At 37.0% G+C, this 18,342-nt stretch overlaps 1 protein-coding gene across 3 annotated transcripts in view; it reads left to right on the top strand.

Moving 5' to 3' along the window:
• BRCC3 (BRCA1/BRCA2-containing complex subunit 3) overlaps positions 1-18,342 on the top strand; it is a 90,996-nt gene that overhangs the window by 51,756 nt on the left and 20,898 nt on the right. For all 3 annotated transcript variants that reach the window (XM_063083217.1, XM_063083214.1, XM_063083215.1), the window contains 2 exons: positions 17,672-17,803; positions 18,296-18,339. In XM_063083217.1, the coding sequence (XP_062939287.1) occupies positions 17,672-17,803; positions 18,296-18,339 (176 nt within the window). The remainder of the gene's footprint in view (positions 1-17,671; positions 17,804-18,295; positions 18,340-18,342) is intronic.

Consider the following 18,342-nt stretch of genomic DNA (forward strand, 5'->3'; position numbering starts at 1 on the left):
GGCAGCACCATGGGCTGCGGACATACTTCCCACCCCCAGGTGTGCTACTGGGTATGGCAGCATAATTCCCCCTCTGTTGGGCCACTGGGTCATGGGTTTGCACTAACTCACCTCTTCTCCCAGGCTCCACTGGTGACTCTTCTTTCGTTCATGCTGACAAGTGGTTACTGGGCCACCTCTAAGGTGGTGGTGGTTGCTGGTGTGGCCACAAAGCCATCCTGGTGGTGGCAGTTGCTGTGGCAGTTGCTGTTGTGTACCATTGGCACAGCACCATTGTCTGTGGCAGTGGTGGGGAGCGCTGCTGCTGGAGAGGTCACCAGGTGCACTGATGCCACCAGTTGGGTGGGTAGAGCTGCTTCCCACAGCCAGCAACATCTCCAGGTGCACTGCTGCTGTCAGTTGGGCGGATGGGCCTGCTTCCTGGAGCTGGGGAGGTCAGTGGGTGCAGTGATGCTGTCATTCCAGTCTTTGTCTTTTGAGTGGGGATTTTAATCCATTTACATATAGGGTGGTTGTTGAAAGGTATTGTCTTACTCCTGGCATGTTATCAATTTTCGTTGGATGTTTTAAATAACTTTTGTTCCTTTCTTCCCCTTTTATTTTTTGTCTTTGGTGTTTATTGGCTGTTGGAGGTGGTTAGATAAAGTTTCTTTCTTTTTCTCATTTGCATTTTTGTTCTGACAGTGGGTTTTGTTATTTCTTGTGTATTCATGGTAATGATTGGTTTTTTTTGGATTCCAGATGCAGGATTCCATTGAGGATTTCTTGTAGGGCAGGTCATGTGGTGGTGAACTCCCATAGTTTTTGTTTATCTGGGAAATACACTGTTTCTCCTTCTTTTCGGAAGGATAGCCTTGCTGAGTATAGTAGCAATTTTTTTTCTTTAAACTGGCAGTTTTTTTCTTTAAATACTGTGAATATATCATCCCATTCTCTTCTGGCCTGTAGGGTTTCTGCTGAGAAATCTGCCATTAGTCTGATGGGGACTACCTTATAGGAAGCTTTTCTCTTGCTGTTTTTAGGATTCTCTCTTTCTCTTTGACTTTTGCCAGTTTGATTATAATGTGTTTCAGAGAGGACCTTTTTGGATTGAATATGTTTGGAGATCTTGAGCAATCTGAAAGTTGTGTCTCTCCCAATATCTTGGGAAGCTTTTTGCTATCACTTTGTTGAACAGGTCTCAATGCCTTTTCCTTTCTCTTCCCCTCCCAGAACACTCATGATTCAGATGTTTTTGCACTTAAGCTTGTCTGAGAGCTTTTAGATTTTCTTCAGTTTTTTTATTCTTTATTTATTTATTTTGTGCACCTGTGTTATTTTGAAAAGAGTGTGCTCCAAATCAGAAATTCTTCTGCTTGCTCTGTCTGGTTGCTTAAGCTCTTGGTTTTATTTCATTAATAAATGAATCCTTCATTTCCAGGAGTCATGCTACATTCCTTTTTACAGTATCTATCTCTTTATACATTTCCTCCTTCATATCCTGAATAGTTTTTCTCATTTTGTTGTGTCTTCTGAGTCTTCTTTTATGTCATTTACTTTCCTTAAAATTGTTGCTTGGAATTCCTTTTCAGTCATTTCAAAGATTTTCTGCTTCATGGGGTCTGATACTTGAAAATTAATTGTATTCCTTTGGTGGTGTCATATTTTCTTTCTTTCTTTTTTTTTTTTTTGTTGTTGTTGTTTTGTATTTCTAGTATCCATACATTGATGTGTGGATACCTGGTAAAGCAGTTGCTTCTTTTATTACTGTGGAGAGACTTTTGAAGAGAGAGACTTCCTCCTGTAGTTGTGTTTTATATTGACCGTTGAGTAGGGTGTTTTAGTATTAGTTCCGGGTAAATGCATTACTATAGTCTCTGTGTGGTTTCTTCAGCTATATTTAGTATTGGTGTTGTATGTGAGTGCCTCTGTGGTCTAGGTACTGGGGCACTTAGTGGTTCCTTGCTGAGGTTAGTGACACTGTGTTGGGCTGTCAAGGATTTGGGTGACATCTTAAGTTCTCTGAAGAAGTGCCTGGGTGCCCTGTCACTGTTTGGCTGGGGTGCATGACCCCAGGTGGGCTTGTTGGCATCCTGGCTAGTGTCTTGTGACCCTCATTGGTGCAATGGGGTATACTGGAGGTCCTCAGTTTGAATGGGTGACCCTGGTCAGGGTTTCTCTTTCCTTTTTCCTACAGGCAGAGGCTCCTTGTGGGTCCTTGCTTACCCCAATTGAAAGATGGGTTGGTAGTAATTGGGAATTTTCTTCCTTACTCTATTCAGTTATCCTGGGTTTTTGCACTCTCCATGGGCTCCGTTTGTGTCTCTCTTGTAGTCTTTTGGGAGTGTCATGTTTCCCTGCTTTTTCATGCCTCTTGTTTATCTGCATTGATGTCTGGGCATCTGGTGGTAGTATATTCTCTTCTTTTAGCTTTTAAAGTGGTTTTTGAGGGGAGAGATTCTTACCTGTAGAAATATTTTACATTGATAGTCAGATTGGGCTACATAGGTTTGGTTCTGGGTGGCATGGTAGTAAGTGCCAGCTCATTCCCCACAATTTCTTCACTTGTGTGGGCAGGCTGCTGTGTCATATGGGACACTGGGCTCCCTTGGAAGGTGGCATGGATCTAGGCAGCTTCTACACCCCCAGCATGTTCTCTGCTGGTGCTGGTAGGCTCACTGCATCTAAGCTCCAGTGATAGGAGGGCATGGATTCAGGCAGCCAGTGCAAGGGACTGGTGCAGTCCTTCTCACTGTCTGTGGGAGCAGGCACAGGGCAGAGCTCTGGGCTCCTAGACGAGGAGGTCGTGGGTATAGGTAACCAGTGCAAAGGGCCGGCACAGCCCCTGGCTCATTGTCCACTGGAGTGAGTGCAAGGTGGGACTTGTAGCTCCTAGAGGAGGATGGTGTGGATCTAAGTAACCGGGGCAAGGGGCTGGTGCAGTTTCCATCTCAGTGTCTACTGGAGCAGGTGTGGCATTCAGTTGGACATGGCTTGTAGCCCCTGGGAGAAGGAAGGTATGCATCTAGACAACCAGTGCACTCCCCCCCACTCACCACTGGCATGGGCAGCTCCCCTATGTTGAGCAGGGCTCTGTGCTCCTAGAAAGAAGGAGGGCACATATCCAGGCAGGCGGTACAATACCCCCATGCCCTTCAATGGAGTGTGTGGGGATGCTGGGTCAGTGGCACTCTAATCTTCCCTGGCTTCTATCTCGCAATGGTGGTGCCTAGAGGTAGACTGGGATGGGGCAGAGGAGGGAGTCACTCCTTGCATAGTTTCCCTCTGGGAAAATATATTTGTGTGGGCTCTTAGTCTCTGCACACACTGGGCTCACTGTCCATGAGTGCCACACTGGTAGCCTGCAGCCTGGTTTGCAGGCATCTAAGGTGAAGGTGTCGGCTGCCAGCCCTCCCCTGTCTACTTTGTCCCAGCAGTGTGGGGTTTCTCCAAACTCTGAGCCAGTCCTGGTTGAGAGTTTCTCCTGTCCTTCTATGTTGCTGTCTCAATTTTCCAGGTCTTTGGGGGTGAGGGGGTAGGGTCCTCACTGTTAAGCTGGATTCCGTTGTTTTCTCCTAGACATGCTACTCTTCAAGTGATTATCTATTTGCTGCTTTGGACTTTCTTTGCACCAGAGGCAAGGGCTGGCCACCTCTAGTCAGCCATCTTGCCTAGACTCTCATCAGTTTTTGATTTTTTTTTTTTTTTTTTGGCAGTGGCCAGTGGCCAGTACAGGGATCAAACTCTCAACCTTGGTGTTATCAGCACCACACTCTGATTGAGCTAACCACTAGTCCTGATTAATATCTTCTGGAGCTCTATTACTAGACCTTCAAGTATACATTCTGTCTTTTTTATGAATTGATGTTTTTGTCACTATGAAATTACCCTCTTTATCCCTGTTAGCATTCTTTGCTCCGAAATCAGCTTTGTCTGATATTAATATAGCCTTACCAACTCTTTTTTGAGTATCGTTAGCATGTTGTATCTTTTTACTTTTAACCTACTTGTGTATTTAAAGTGAGGATATAATAGTTAACATATAGTCAGGTCTCCCTTTTTTATCCAATCTGACAATCTCTGCCTTTTGATTGGCATATTGAGATCTTTTGCACTTAATATGATTACTAATGTGGCTAGGCTTAAATTTACCATTTTGCTATTTGTTTTCTATTTGTCTCATCTGAGTTTTGTTCACTTTTTCCTCTTCTGCCTTCTTTTGGATGAATTAAGTGATTTTTATTCCTGTATTTTATCTCTTTTATAGGTTTATTAGCTGTAATCCTTTGTTATGTTATTTTAGTGGTTGCCTTAGGGTTTATCACAGGGTCTCTCAATATTGGCCACTATTGACATTTTGGGTCAAATATTGCATGTGTATATGGTGGGGGGTGGGTGCTCTGTGCCTTATAGAATGTTTAGCAGCATCCCTGACCTCCGCTCACTAGATGCAGTAGCACCTTCTCAGTTCTCAAAATCAAAAATATCTCCAGATATTGCCAAATGTTCCTTTTAGAGAAAAATTACCCCTGGTTGAAAACCACTGTTTTACAGTATACATCTTTTACTTATCACAGTCTGCCTTCAAGTGATATTATACTAGTTCACATGTAGTATAAAACTCTTTCAACATTTTGCTTTCATTTCTCCCCTCCTGGCCTTTTTCTAGTGTCATTATACATTTTGTTTTATGTATATTATAAAGCCATAATGTTGTTATTAGTTTTACTTTAAACAGTTGATTATCTTTTCAAGAAATTTAAATAAGAAAATAGTATCTTCGTATTTATTCATGTAGTTACCATTTCTAGTGCTCTTCATTTCTTTGTTTCCATCTGGTATCATTTCCTTGCTTCTTGAAGGACATCCTTTAGTAGTTTTTGTAGTGCAGCACTGCTGGTGAGGTATTCTTTCACCTTTAGTTTTCTCATGCACAGTGCCCTGATCAGTCCTCAACGGAACACTTGGAGAGGAGCCTCTGAATATCTCTGGAGTTCTCTGTCTGTGAAGGTTTCTCCTTTACAGTACTTTGCCCTGCAAACTCAAGCCACCTTGGCTTTCCCAGAGTCTCAGCTCCATCTTCTCAACTCAGGGAGACTACCAAGCTCTACATGGGGCTTCCCCTCCCTGTGCTACAGCTTAGAAACTTTCTTCAGGTAGTAGGCTGAGACTCACCTTGCTTGTCTTTCATCTCTCAGGGAATCACTGTCCTTCACTGCCTGTTTTCCAGTGTCTTGAAAATTGTTGTCTCACATTTTTTTTTCCACATTTTTTTTTTATAGATCTTAGCCTGCACCATGGTTCCTTTTAGTGAAGAATACTATTTTGAAACCAAGGACTGGTTGCTAGGTGTGCTCAGTGCTACTAGGGTATCATTGCTTCTAGACTTTCTCAGTGTACAAAGTTACAAAGAAGAAGGTGTGTGTGTGTGTGTGTGTGTGCATGCATGTGCACATACACACACACCATGAGTTCAAATTAATAACTCCAATCCCATTCCCACACCTTAGGGTTCATTCTAACATTTTCCGTTTCCATATTTGCAACTATCTTCTCTAACAGAGAGAAACTTTGCTCCTGGTATCCACAATAAGTTTACTTATTGCTCAGTCCTAGAATATAAAGAAAGTAGTTTTGGAATTGCTAACCTATATCACTGTAAAAAACAAACCTACCAACTAGAGATCAAAATTTGTTTAGAATTCTTTTTATTGAGTTTTATTGAGTTATAATTGATATACAAAAATTGCACATATTTAATGTATACATTTTGATTAGTTTAGACATATGCCTGAAAGTATATACTCAACGTAATATATTCAAAAGTTACATCAACCACAATGTATATCGACAAAATAAAATTTTAAATAAATAAATAAATAAATAAATAAAGTAAAGTAAAAATACCAAATTTTGAAAATGGAAAAAAAAGAAAAGTTACTTGGGTTTGATCTTTTTTTCCCCCACCACTTTAGTGTGGTTATATTATTCATTTGAAAGACAGGTTGTTTTCCATTTTAGAATTTTTTATACCTGTACTTTTTCCCCCCTTTGGAGTATATAAAACATCAACAGGGTTCCAAAAGTCAGAACTATAGAGTTTAGAGTTTATTTTGCATATTATGACATATGAACTTTGTATCTCTTTCTAGGGGCTGTCTACCTGTCCTAAAACCATTTATTTAAAAAATCTGTCTTCACCCCACTGATTTTAGATGCCACCTTTTATCATATACAAATATTCCCTGTTCACATGGATCTATTTCTGGACTTCCTGTTCTGTCTGGCTGTCCATTCATTTACCAGTACCACATTAATGATAGTGGCTTTATTGTATGTTTTACTATCTGTAGGGCTAGTCTCCACTGTAGCTTTTCCTTTTCAGTGTTTCCCTATTCTTACATGTTTAGTTTTCCATGTGAACTTTACTATCAGATTGTCTAGCCCCAGATAAAAAACTTTTTGGTATTTTTATTGAGATTGTGTTAGATTTATAAATTAATGCGGAATTAATCTTTATGTTGTTGTATCATCCTTCCAAGAACACTGGATGTCTTTCCATTTGCTCTATCTGCTTTTGTGTCTTTAGAGAGAATTGAATTTTTTTTATATAGATTTTGCATATTTCTTGAATATTATTGAAGTTTATTTCTAAATATTTTATCTTTTTTGCCTTTGTGAATGGGTTTGTTTTTTCTACTACACCTTCTGTTTATTACTTATATATTTGAGGGCTATTATTTCTGTATGTAAATTTTTACCTTCCTAAATTCTTTTATTCTTTAAGTTAATTTTACCTTTGATTTTCTAGAGCTTTCCAGATAAATATCACATCCCATCTGTCAGTAGAAATAGTTTTACTTCTTCTCCAATTTCTATGCCTCTAATTAATTTCTTATGTGTAATTGCATTGCGTAATATCTCCTTTGCAGCATTAAATAGTAGTGGAAATAGTAGGCAGTCTTTCTTTGTTTCCGATCCTTGTGGAAATTTCTATAGTATTAACCCACTAAGTAAGATTCTGTGTTCAGAACTAAGGTATAACACACTTTTCATATTAAGAAAGTATCCATAAATTCCTACTTTCCTCTTTTATTCTATGTTTTGATCAGGTATAGGTGTTGAATTTTGTTAAGTTTTTCAGTATCTATGGAGGCAATAATGATTTTCCATAGATGTATTAATATGGTTTATTATATTAATAGATTTCCTACTATTGAACCAACCTTGCCTTCCTGGAAAAAAATCCTCCTAGGTTATAATGTATCATTTTCTTAATGTGGTATTGGGTTGTGTTTGCTAATATTTTATTGAGTACTTTTACATCAATAATCAGAAGTGAATCTGGAATATTCTTTTTTTGTACTGTCTTTATCAGGCTTAGGTATCTGTATTATACTTGTTTCATAAGAATTGTTTGGAGTTTTCTTTCATTTTTCTAGGCTCTGGCACAATATATGTAGCACTGGGGGCACTCTATTCTTTGAAAATTCCTCTATGAAATCAACTGTGCCTTTTATTTTGTGGGGCAGGTTCTTGATATATTTTTCTATTTCTGCTGTGGACATTCAGTTCCTTGATATATTTCTTTATTTCTGCTGTGGGAATTGATCTGTTTACACTTTCGTTCTATAATGGGGTCAATTTTGGTAAAGTGTATCTTACTAAGAAATTATTCATTTTGTCTGGTTTCCAAATTTATTTACATAGAGAGCTCTCTGCCAGATAGTCTCTTAAGGTTTTTTAAATCTCTTTTATTTCAATAGTTATCTCCCCCTTGTCATTTCATATTTTGTATATTTGTGCTTTTTCCTTTTTTCCTTGGTTATGTTCGCTAGTGGTGTGTTGATTTTGTTAACTTTCTCCAAAACAATCATTTTTATTTGATTATTTTTTCAATGCCTGGCCTCATTTTTCTTCTATGTTCATTCTTTCCTTCCTTATGTCTTATTTTAGTTACTTTGTTGTGCTTTGCATAGTGTTTGGAGTTTGGAATTTAATGAACATATATTTGGTCTTTTATTATTATTGATATAAGTGGTTAAGGCTATGAATTTTCCACTTATCTTTGTTTTAAATATATCTCATAGATGCTGATAAGTAGTATTTTCAATCTCTTATCTTTTAGAAAGTTCTTTAATGTTAATTTCCCTTCCACCCCCCTATTGTGTTCCATTCTTTCTTCCTTCCAATCTGATATCCATGCTGTAGCCTTTCTAAATGGTTCTGCTCCCTAATGCCATCAGAATAAAGCCCAGAACCTGAAGCCCTTCATAGTTTGCATATGTCACCAGCCATGCTCTCTCAGTCATCATATACAAGGATATTTCCACAAATTTTTTGAAGTATCCTCGTATATGATCACTCTGCCTACAGTATCCTTTCTCCTTTCACCACCTGACCTTCTCTGATGCCCCTCATCCCCCGATACCAGGCCAGTTAAGCATTCTTCCTGGAAACTAAATAGAATCCTATACTTCCTTTATTATAATACTTATAAAATTATATTTTAATATTTTGTCTTTCTACTAACATTGTAATATCCTTGAAACAAGGCCTTAGTTTTTGTCCCCATTCCCCATGATGTTCAATAAATATTTGTTGAATGTACCTTCAGCTTGTAGACTTCAAAACTAGTATTGTAATACATATGTTTTGACCTGTGAGCTCTAGGATACTCTAGAGCTTCTTTGACATGAACTTTGGTTGGTTGGTGTTAGCTTTTCAATTGAAGTGTAACACGCATACAGAAAAGTACACAAATTATAAGTGTTGAGCTCAATGAATTTTCACAAAGAGAAGATACTCATGCAACCAAAACATAGATCAGCTCCATAAATTTTTATAAAGTAAACATGCCTATGAAACTGCAACACATGTCAAGAAATAGAACCTTACCAGCATTCCAGAAGCCTCCTTTGCAGCTCCTCCCAATTGTTTTCCTCTTCCTCCTTTCCAAAGGTAACCATTCTGATTTCTAACAACACAGATTAATTTTGACTGTTTTTGAACTCTACATAAACAGCGAAATACAGTAAGTAAAGTTTTGTGCATGGCTTCTTTCATTCAACATAATATCTGTTATATTACTTTCTTATGTATACCAGTAGTTAGTTCCTTTTTATTTCTATGTAATATTTCATTGTCAGAATTTACCACAATTTACTTAACTATTCTCCTGTTGTTAATTATTTGGATTGTTTCCAGTTTGGGACTATTATGAATAAAGCTGTTATGAAGTAATTCTTATGTGTGCCTCCTGTTGCACATGTTCATGCCTGTCTTTTAGGTATGTACATAGGAGTGGAATTGCTGGGTTATCAAGTTAGTAAAATATGTCACACAGTTTTCCAAATTTATTGTACAAATTCACATCATTGCCAACAGTGTGTGAGAATTTTCATGGCTTAACACCTTCACTGACAATAAGTATGTTCTGACTTTTTCATGTTTTGCAATTCTGGTGAGTGAGCAGTAGTATTTCGTTGTGGTTTTAATTTGCAGTTTTCCAGTGTCTTAATTAGGTTGAGTACCTTTTCAAATGTTATTGGCCTTTTGGATATACTCATGTATAAGCCATCCTTTTTTTTTTTTTTTAACTTTATTACTTTGAAAGAATTCTAATGTATTCTGGATACAAGCTCTTTGTCAGCTATATCTATTCCAAGTATCTTCTCTGTGCCTCTAGCCTGGTTTTTACTATCTTAATAGAAATTTGATGAGCCTAAGTTGTTTATTTGACATAATAGTTCAAAATATCTTTTCATTTTTTCAGTCTAGAGTTTTTAAGTGTCCTATCCTACTTAAGAAATATTTCTCTACCCCATGGAGATTCTTTAGTGTTTTGCTATGTTTAAACCTATAATCTACTTAGAGCTGACTTTGGGATATGATTTGGGACAGGAGTTTAGTTTCCTTTTTTCCCATTTGTATATCCACTTGACATGGCACTATTTATTGCTGCCTTGCCACTTTGGCTTAAATCAAGTGTCCATATTTGTATAAGTATATTTCTAGACTCTTGTCCATTCCATTTTGTCTATGTGTCTATCCATGTGCCAGTAACACAATGTATTAATTACTGTAACTTTATGATAAGTCTTGATATCTGGTACTGTTAGTTCTCCCTTTGCTGTTATTCTTCAAGATTATCTTGGCTATTTTTGGACCTTTGTGACCTCACTTAATTTGTCACAATAATCGTTTATATTTTTCAGTGCAGAGGTCTTGCACATCTTGCATTGAAATTATTCCCAGGAATTTGGTGTTTTATGCTATTGTAATTGATATCTTTTCAAAATTTTTATATTCTGATTGGTGCTGGCTATTTAGATAATAAATTGATATATATATCCAGCAACCTTGCTAAATATACTTATTAATTCTAATGATTTATCTGCAGATTGAATTTCCTCGGGATTTTCTATGTAAACAGTCATGTCTTCCATAAATAAGGGAGTATAATTTCACCCTTTCCAATCCTTACGTCTTTTTATTTCACTTTCTTGCCTTATACTGGCTCAGTCTTTTAGTAAAATTTCTGAATAAAATCTCAAAAAGAGTGATTTCAAAATTTCACTGTTATCTCTGGTGTTTAATGTAGAGTTTCTGTAGATAGCCTTTATCAAATTAAAGAGGTTCCCTTCTATTCCTAGTATCCTAAGACTTTCTCATGAATTATTGTTGAATTTTATCAAATGCTTCTTCTTCACTTATTAAGATAATCATATGATTATTTACCTTTACACTTTTAATGTGGCAAAGTTGCATGGACTGTTTTCTGAATCTTAAACCAACTTTTCATTCCTAGAATAAACCTGGCTTAGTCATCATGTATTATCTCTTTAAATGTATCACTGGATTCAGTAGGCTGATCATTTTAGGAATTCTATAACTTTGTTCATAACTGAGATTGACCCATAATTTTGTTTTCTTTACACACCCTTGCTAGGTTTTGATATCAGCGTTATGCTAGCTGCATTATATGAAGTAGGGAGTGTTTCCATATCTCAATTTTCTGAAATAGTTTGTATAAGACTGATACTTTTTTTTCTTTAAATGTTTGACAGAATATAACCAATTAGCAATCTTGGTGTGGAGTTTTCTTTATGAAAAGTTTTAAGTTATGAATTCAGTTTATTTAAAAGATTTAGGACTATTCTGACTTTCTGTATCTTTTTAGTTTTGGCAAGGTGTGCTTTTATAGGAATTTACCCTAAAAACTTAATTTACATTATTCACAATATCCTCTTATTATCTTTTTAAAGATTGTAGGATCTAAAGCAATTTCCCCCTTTTCATTCTTACATTGTAAATGTATTCTCCACTTTTTGATCAATCTTGCTGGGGGTTTATTAATTTTATCAATCTTTTCAAAAGAACCAAGTAGCCATATGTCCCTCCAAGCACTGATTTAGGTGCATCTCTAATTTTAATTTTTTTTAAAAAAACTGTACTTCAGTTCAAACTGTTTTCTAATTGCCTTCTGATTTATTATTTGATGCAGGGGTTATTTAGAACTATATTACTGAATTTCAAAACATTGGATGATTTTGCATATAAGTTGAAATAAACACATGCCACCCCTATATCTCATTGAACTCAACTATACAACCTGGACAGTATGCCAGGCCTTGGTATTTGTGAACTCTGGAAAGCAAATAACAATAGGTGGGTTGGGGAAGGACCGCAAAATTCAAAATACCACAGAAGTGGTGGGTATAAACAAGATCCAAAGTCTTATAATATAATATCCAATATAACCAGGATACAAACCAAAATTACTCAATAAATTAAGAACCTCAGAAATCTCATCTTGTGTGGGAAAAGGTAATCAACAGACACAAAAGGCGAGATGACACGTATGTTGGAAATATCTGACCAGACTTTAAAATCAGCCATTATGAAAATGCTAAAGCTATCAATTACAAAAAAAATGTTGAAACAAATATTTAAAAGGAAAGCATCAGGTAAAAAATAGAAGATAAAAGAACCAAATGGAAATTTTAGAGCTGAAAAATACAAGAATATTTAAAAACTCACTAGATTAAAAGTGAGAACACAGTGGAGATGACAAAGGAAAGAGTCAGTGAACTTGATGACAGATCAATAGAATTATCTAATCAGAACAACAGACAGGAAAAAAAAAAGCACTGGGGAAAAAAGGGACAGAGCTTCAGAAACCTGTAGAAAAACAATAAAAGGTGGCAAAAGATATATATGTATAGATCAATGGAATAGAATCAAGAGTTCATAAATAAACCCATACATCTGTGGCCAGCTGATTTTCAACAAGTGTGCTGAGATGATTCAACAGGGAAAGAAAAGGCAATTCAACATGTGGTGCTGAATATCTACATGCAAAAGAATGAAGTTGGACTCCTACCTCACCCAGTATACAAATATTAACTTCAAATGAATCAAATACCTGAATACAAGAGCTAAAACAACAAAACCCTTAGAATAAAACATAGGGGTAAATCTTCATGACCTGGAATTTTGCAATGGTTTCTTAGGTAAGATACCAAATACACAAGGCACAAAAGCAAACAAAAAACAGATAAATTGGACTTGATAAAAAACAAAAACATTTGTGCATCAAAGGACATTATCAAGAAGGTGAAAAAACAATCTATGGAATGGGAAAAGATAGTGGCAAATCATGTGTATGATAATGGTATAGCATGCAGAATATGTAAAAAACTCTTAAAACCCAATAATAAAAAGACAAACAGGTTAGTTTAAAAATGGGCATTCAACACAGGACTAGAATTCCTAGCTAGAGCAATTAGGCAAGAAAAAGAAATAAAAGGCATCCAAATTGCAAAGGAAGGTGTAAAATTATCTTTGTTCAAAGATGACATGATCTTATATGCAGAATCCCCCCCCCCCCCAAAAAAAGAAAAACCTGTTAGAACTAACAAACAAATTCAGGAAAGTTGCAGGACACAAAAATCAGTTGTATTTCTATGCACTAACAATGAATAATCAGACAAGGAAATTAAGAAAATAATCCCATTTACAATAATATACAAAAGAATAAAATACCTATTAATAAACCTAATCAAGTAGGAAAAAGACTTTTACATTGAAAACTACAAAATGTAGCTGAAAGAAATTAAGGACACAAATAAATGGAAAGACATCCCGTGTTTGTGGATTGGATAATTTAATATTGTTAAGATGCCATACTACTCGAAGCCATCTAAAGATTTAATGCAGTCACTACCAAAATTCCAGCAATATATTTTTTTTTTTAAGCAGAAATAGAAAAATCCATCCTAAAGTTCATATGGAATCTCAAGGGACCCCAAATAGCCAAAATAATTTTGAAAAAGAACAAAGTTGGACAACTCACACTGCCTGATTTCAAAAGTAACTAAAAAACTACATTAATCAAAATACTCTGGTACTGGCATAAAGGTTGACATCTGTGAGACCAAATGAACAGAATAGTGAGCCCAGAATTAAACACTCATACATATGGTCACATGAATTCCAACAAGGGTGTCAAGACCACTACATGGAGAAAGAACAGTCCCTTCAAAAAATGATGTTCTGAAAACTGAATATCCATATGCAAAAGAAAGAAGATGGACCCTTATCTTACACCATATACAAAAATTAACTAAAAATGAATTAAAGACCTAAACATAAGACCCCAAACGATAAAACACCTAGAAGAAAACATAGGGGGAAAGTTTCATGACATTGGATTTGGCAATGATTTCTTGGATATGACATCAAAAGCACAGCCAACAAAAGCGAAAATAGACAAATGAAACTACATCAAACTGAAAAACTTCTGTGCATCAAAATAAACAATCAACAGAGTGAAAAAACCTACAGAATGGGAGAAAATATTGGCAAATCATGTATCTAATAAGGAGTTAATATCCAGAACCTATAAAGAACTGCTACAATTTAATAATAAATAAATAACCCAATTTAAAAGTGAGCAAAGGACTTGAATACATATTTCTCCAAAGATGGTATACAAATGGCCAACAAGGATATGAAAAGATGCTCAACATCAGTAATCATTAGAAAAATGCAAATAAAAACCACAAGATATCACCTCATGCCCATTAGTATGGTTGTTATCAAGAAAACAAAACAGCAAGCATTTGGTGAGGGTGTGGTAAAGTTGGAACCTTTCTGCACTATTGGTGGAAATGTAAAATGGAGCAACCTCCATGGAAAACAGTATGAAGGTTCTTTAAAAAATTAAAAATAGATCTACCATATGATCCACCAATCCCATTTCTGGATATATATCCAAAAGAATCGAGAGCAGGATCTTGGAGAGATTATTTGCACACCCATGTTTAAAACATCATTTATAAGAGCCAAGAGGTGCAAGTTACAAAAATGTGCATTGATGGATGATTTAGTAAACAAAATGTGGTATATGCATACAATGGAATATTATTCAACCTTAAAAAAAGGGAATTCTGTCAAATGCAACAAAATGGACGGATCTTGAAGAAATTATGCTTAGTGAAATAAGCCAGTCACAAAAAAACAAATATTGTATGATTCCATTTACATAAGGTATCTAAAGTAGTTAAACTCCTAGAAACATAAATTAGAATGGTGATTATCAGAAGTTGGGGGGAGGGAGGAAAGGAGAGTTATTTAATGGGTATAGAGCTTCAGTTCTGCAATATGAAAAGATTCTGGAGATCTATTACACAGCTATATGAAGAAATACAGCTGATATACAAATGAGAAAGAGAAAAGAATCAAAGATTAGCACCACAAAAAACCACCAAACCACAACAGTAAACAAGAGAGTAAGGAAGGAACAAAGGATCTACAAAACAATGATGCTGTGGATTGAATGTCCACCCAAAGCTCATTGAAACTTAATCCCCACTGTGACAGTGTTATGAGTGTGGGAAATCCTGTTATAGTAATTGAAAGGTGGGTCTTATGAGAGGTGATTAGATTGTGAGGCCTGTATCCTCACGAATGGAGTAACCCATTGATGGTTTAATGGTGGTCATGGACGTGGTTATGATGGCTTCATGAGAATGAGTGAGGAGTTAGCTCTCTCTCACTTCAACCATTTTGCATTGATACAGAGTCGCCACCAAGGCCCTCACCAGATGTGTTCCCTGTGTCTTTATAAATTGCCCAGTTTCTGGTATTGTGTTGTAAGCAAAAGAAAGAGACTCATACAAATGAGAAAACAATTAACAAAATGGCAGAAGTAAGTCCTTACCTATCAATAATAACCTTGAATATAAATGGATTAAATTATCTAATTAAAAGATATAGAGTGGCTGAATGGATAAAAAACAAGATCCAACTACATTCTGCCTGTAAGAAACTCACTTCACCTGTAAGGACACACAAACACTGAAAGCGAAGGAATGAAGAAAGATATACCATGGCAGAGCTACTAAAAGAACCATAGATATTGGGCTAAATATTATTATTCACTTGAAAGGACATGCCTATTCCTGTATGAAGTAGCTAGGATGAGAGTTTTATCATTTCTAACCAATCAGAAGTTACCTGAGTCAGAGCTATGTTGTTATCTTGGTTTCTGTTTTACTTTGGTTTGCTGGGATTCGAGCACAGTGTGAGATCTACCTATGATTATTACATATTCCACCCCCAGCAGGAATTTAAGATCTCAGAAACATGAAATAATGAAGATTACTCTTTCTGCTTTCCAGCTCAGGTCCCAGCTTCCTATGCCTCCATATTCTTAGTAAGTACTGTGGGGGTAAAATCAGCAGGAAGGGAGAGCTAACTTAGTGTTTTGGGATTCTACAGATTTCAGTCTATCACATCAGCCCACATGATTATTACAAGCCCCATTGGTTTTTCCTTACCCCAGCAAAGTTTGTCTGTGTATGGCAAGCCCCATCCTTTATCTGTCTGTGCCCCAAACAAGACAGATGCCCCCAAGGAGAAGAGTGGCCCCTGGTCTATACTCCTCTATTCATTGTTTCTCTCTGGAATGTAGTTCATTTAGACTTCTGTTTGTATCCACAGCTCTCTGGTATCTTTTCTTTAATCTATACATTGTTTAATCTGTTGTTTTCTTGTTATGATGGGAGCAATGGGCTTTGGCAACCTTCTACATCCTAAGTGGTAAGCAGAACTACCAGATCACTTTAGTCTAATTAGGAACTGAGATTATTCAAAGTTGGGCTTGTGGTCCCTGTACAGGCTGGTCTCTTTTTACTACTAGTATGAAGTCCCAACCCAAAGCCTAGGGACAGTTTACCAGAGCCTCTCTACCATGACAGTCCCTGAATTCCAATTTTGTCACTCTAGACCCATAAGTCGTTTTGAAAACCCTTTTCAACTTCTCAGCCTGTAAGCTTCCTTCCCTGGAATCAGCAGGTACCTTTCTAGGAACACTATCCCTAAATGTCAGGCCCTTCTCTCAGGATTTTCCTTTTCTCCCAGATGTTGGCCCCACGATTACTCATTGCTTTGGTGGCTCTCCAGTCACTTCCAGCAGATGCTGTTTTATTTGACCTAGCTATTCTAGTTGCTCTCCACAGGTGAACTGGTCTTAATCATCTAGTTCATTAGCAGGAGCAGAATTTGGTGTAAGCTTTGGATCTCTATTTACCTAAGTCCTAGGATTATAGTTCTGAGTAAGCTAAGAGCAGCTCTAGCAGTTTCTTCTAGAAATTTATGAAGATGTGTATCCAAAGGCAGTGGACCATTGTAACCATTTCTGCTCATACACCTGACAAACTCAGTGGGAAACCCTGTTAAGCAGACTAATGGCAGCTGCATATTGACTTTTCAAGGTTTCTGGAAACATCAGTAATAATAGTTATTGTGAATTCCTCCAAAGGGCCTCTAAACCACCTAGCAGCTCTGACATATTCTTTCATGAATTCTTCCCTGACTACTTGTAGTTTTCCATCATTTGTGTTCCATCTAGGTTGTGGTGTCGGGCCTACACATACTCTACTGGGTGCGAATGAGAGAGAGGGCAGCTAGATCTTATGCTGTTTTACCACCATGTGCCAATGGGTCTCATGGTGCCAGGGACCCTCAACCAAATTCTCCACTGAACCTAACATTGGGTGGAGTTTAGGTGCATTTGGGGTGAGAAGTGGGTAGAGGAAGATTGGTTGACTTTAGTAACAAGCATATCTACTTCTCCCACTCTACCATGAAACCATGAATGTTTTAATTTTTACCAATTTTCTGCCAGGGGAGAGAATGGAAAGTAAGGACCACTGATGAACACTAAGTTAGAGGAAGGGAGTATTTATGTGAGTGATCCCATCTACATAATGAGTGTTACAGATGCGTTGAAGAGTCTGCAGTTTCTCTTCCCCAGGCTTTGTGATCAATTTATTCAACCTCCCTGGCAAGTTCTTCACCGAAAACAGTGTTCATTAGCCATTTCCCTTGTCTGGAGAGAGGGCCCGAGGACCTTAAGCTCTGAAAGCCTCTGTTAAGTTTACAGAAGTCGCCTCAGATTCTCTATGGAACTAGAGAATATTGGCTTTGCAAATGGACTTCCAATTTGCTTCCCAGATGAACCCCGTTTGAACTGTATCCACTTTGAAGTTGAGACACTAAGTGAATTATAGGAATGTTTAATCCTTGAAGCACACCGTATCCCAAAGTTTCAATTAAAACTATAGAGAACTTCTGATTATGACAACTCAAGGTTAAAAACTGACCTAAACTGATTGCCTTACAGGTATGAGAGAATCGAGATCCCAATCCATATTGTACCTCATGTCACCATTGGGAAAGTGTGCCTTGAGTCAGCAGTAGAGCTGCCCAAGATCCTGTGCCAGGAGGAACAGGATGCATATAGGAGGATCCACAGGTAGAGACCCTCTTTGCTCCTCTTCTCTACTTCTCGGGGCCTAGTCTCTGTTTTCCTCTTCTCTCTTTTTACCTTTAGTAGCTCAACTCTTAACCCCCTTTCCATTGACCCCTCTGTGAGAAAGCATGATGACAGTCTCCTATCATAAAGTTTCTCACACTGTATGATAATAATCTGTTTAACATTTGTTTCTCTCCTGCTCTACTTTGGATCCTTCGAGTACAAAAACGCTTTCTTTTTTAGTTGAAAAAGCCGGGTACACCACAACATCTTAGTGAGAGACAGTAATTTCAAAATTATCTCTTGAATTTTTGAGTAAAATTACATCCTCAAAATCATGAAAAAAAATTAATGGGAATTTAACTCATACATATTCATTTAATCCAGTTGGCAAAAGTCTGAGGCAGTTTATTATTTTATTATAGTCCATGACAATTTTGTTTTCCCTTTGGTGCTGCTTTGCTACTAACCTAAACTATTTTGTCCCTTTAGCCTTACACATCTGGACTCAGTAACCAAGATCCATAATGGCTCAGGTA

The sequence above is a fragment of the Cynocephalus volans genome, chromosome X (genome assembly GCF_027409185.1).
Source record: "Cynocephalus volans isolate mCynVol1 chromosome X, mCynVol1.pri, whole genome shotgun sequence".
Taxonomy (NCBI): domain Eukaryota; kingdom Metazoa; phylum Chordata; class Mammalia; order Dermoptera; family Cynocephalidae; genus Cynocephalus; species Cynocephalus volans.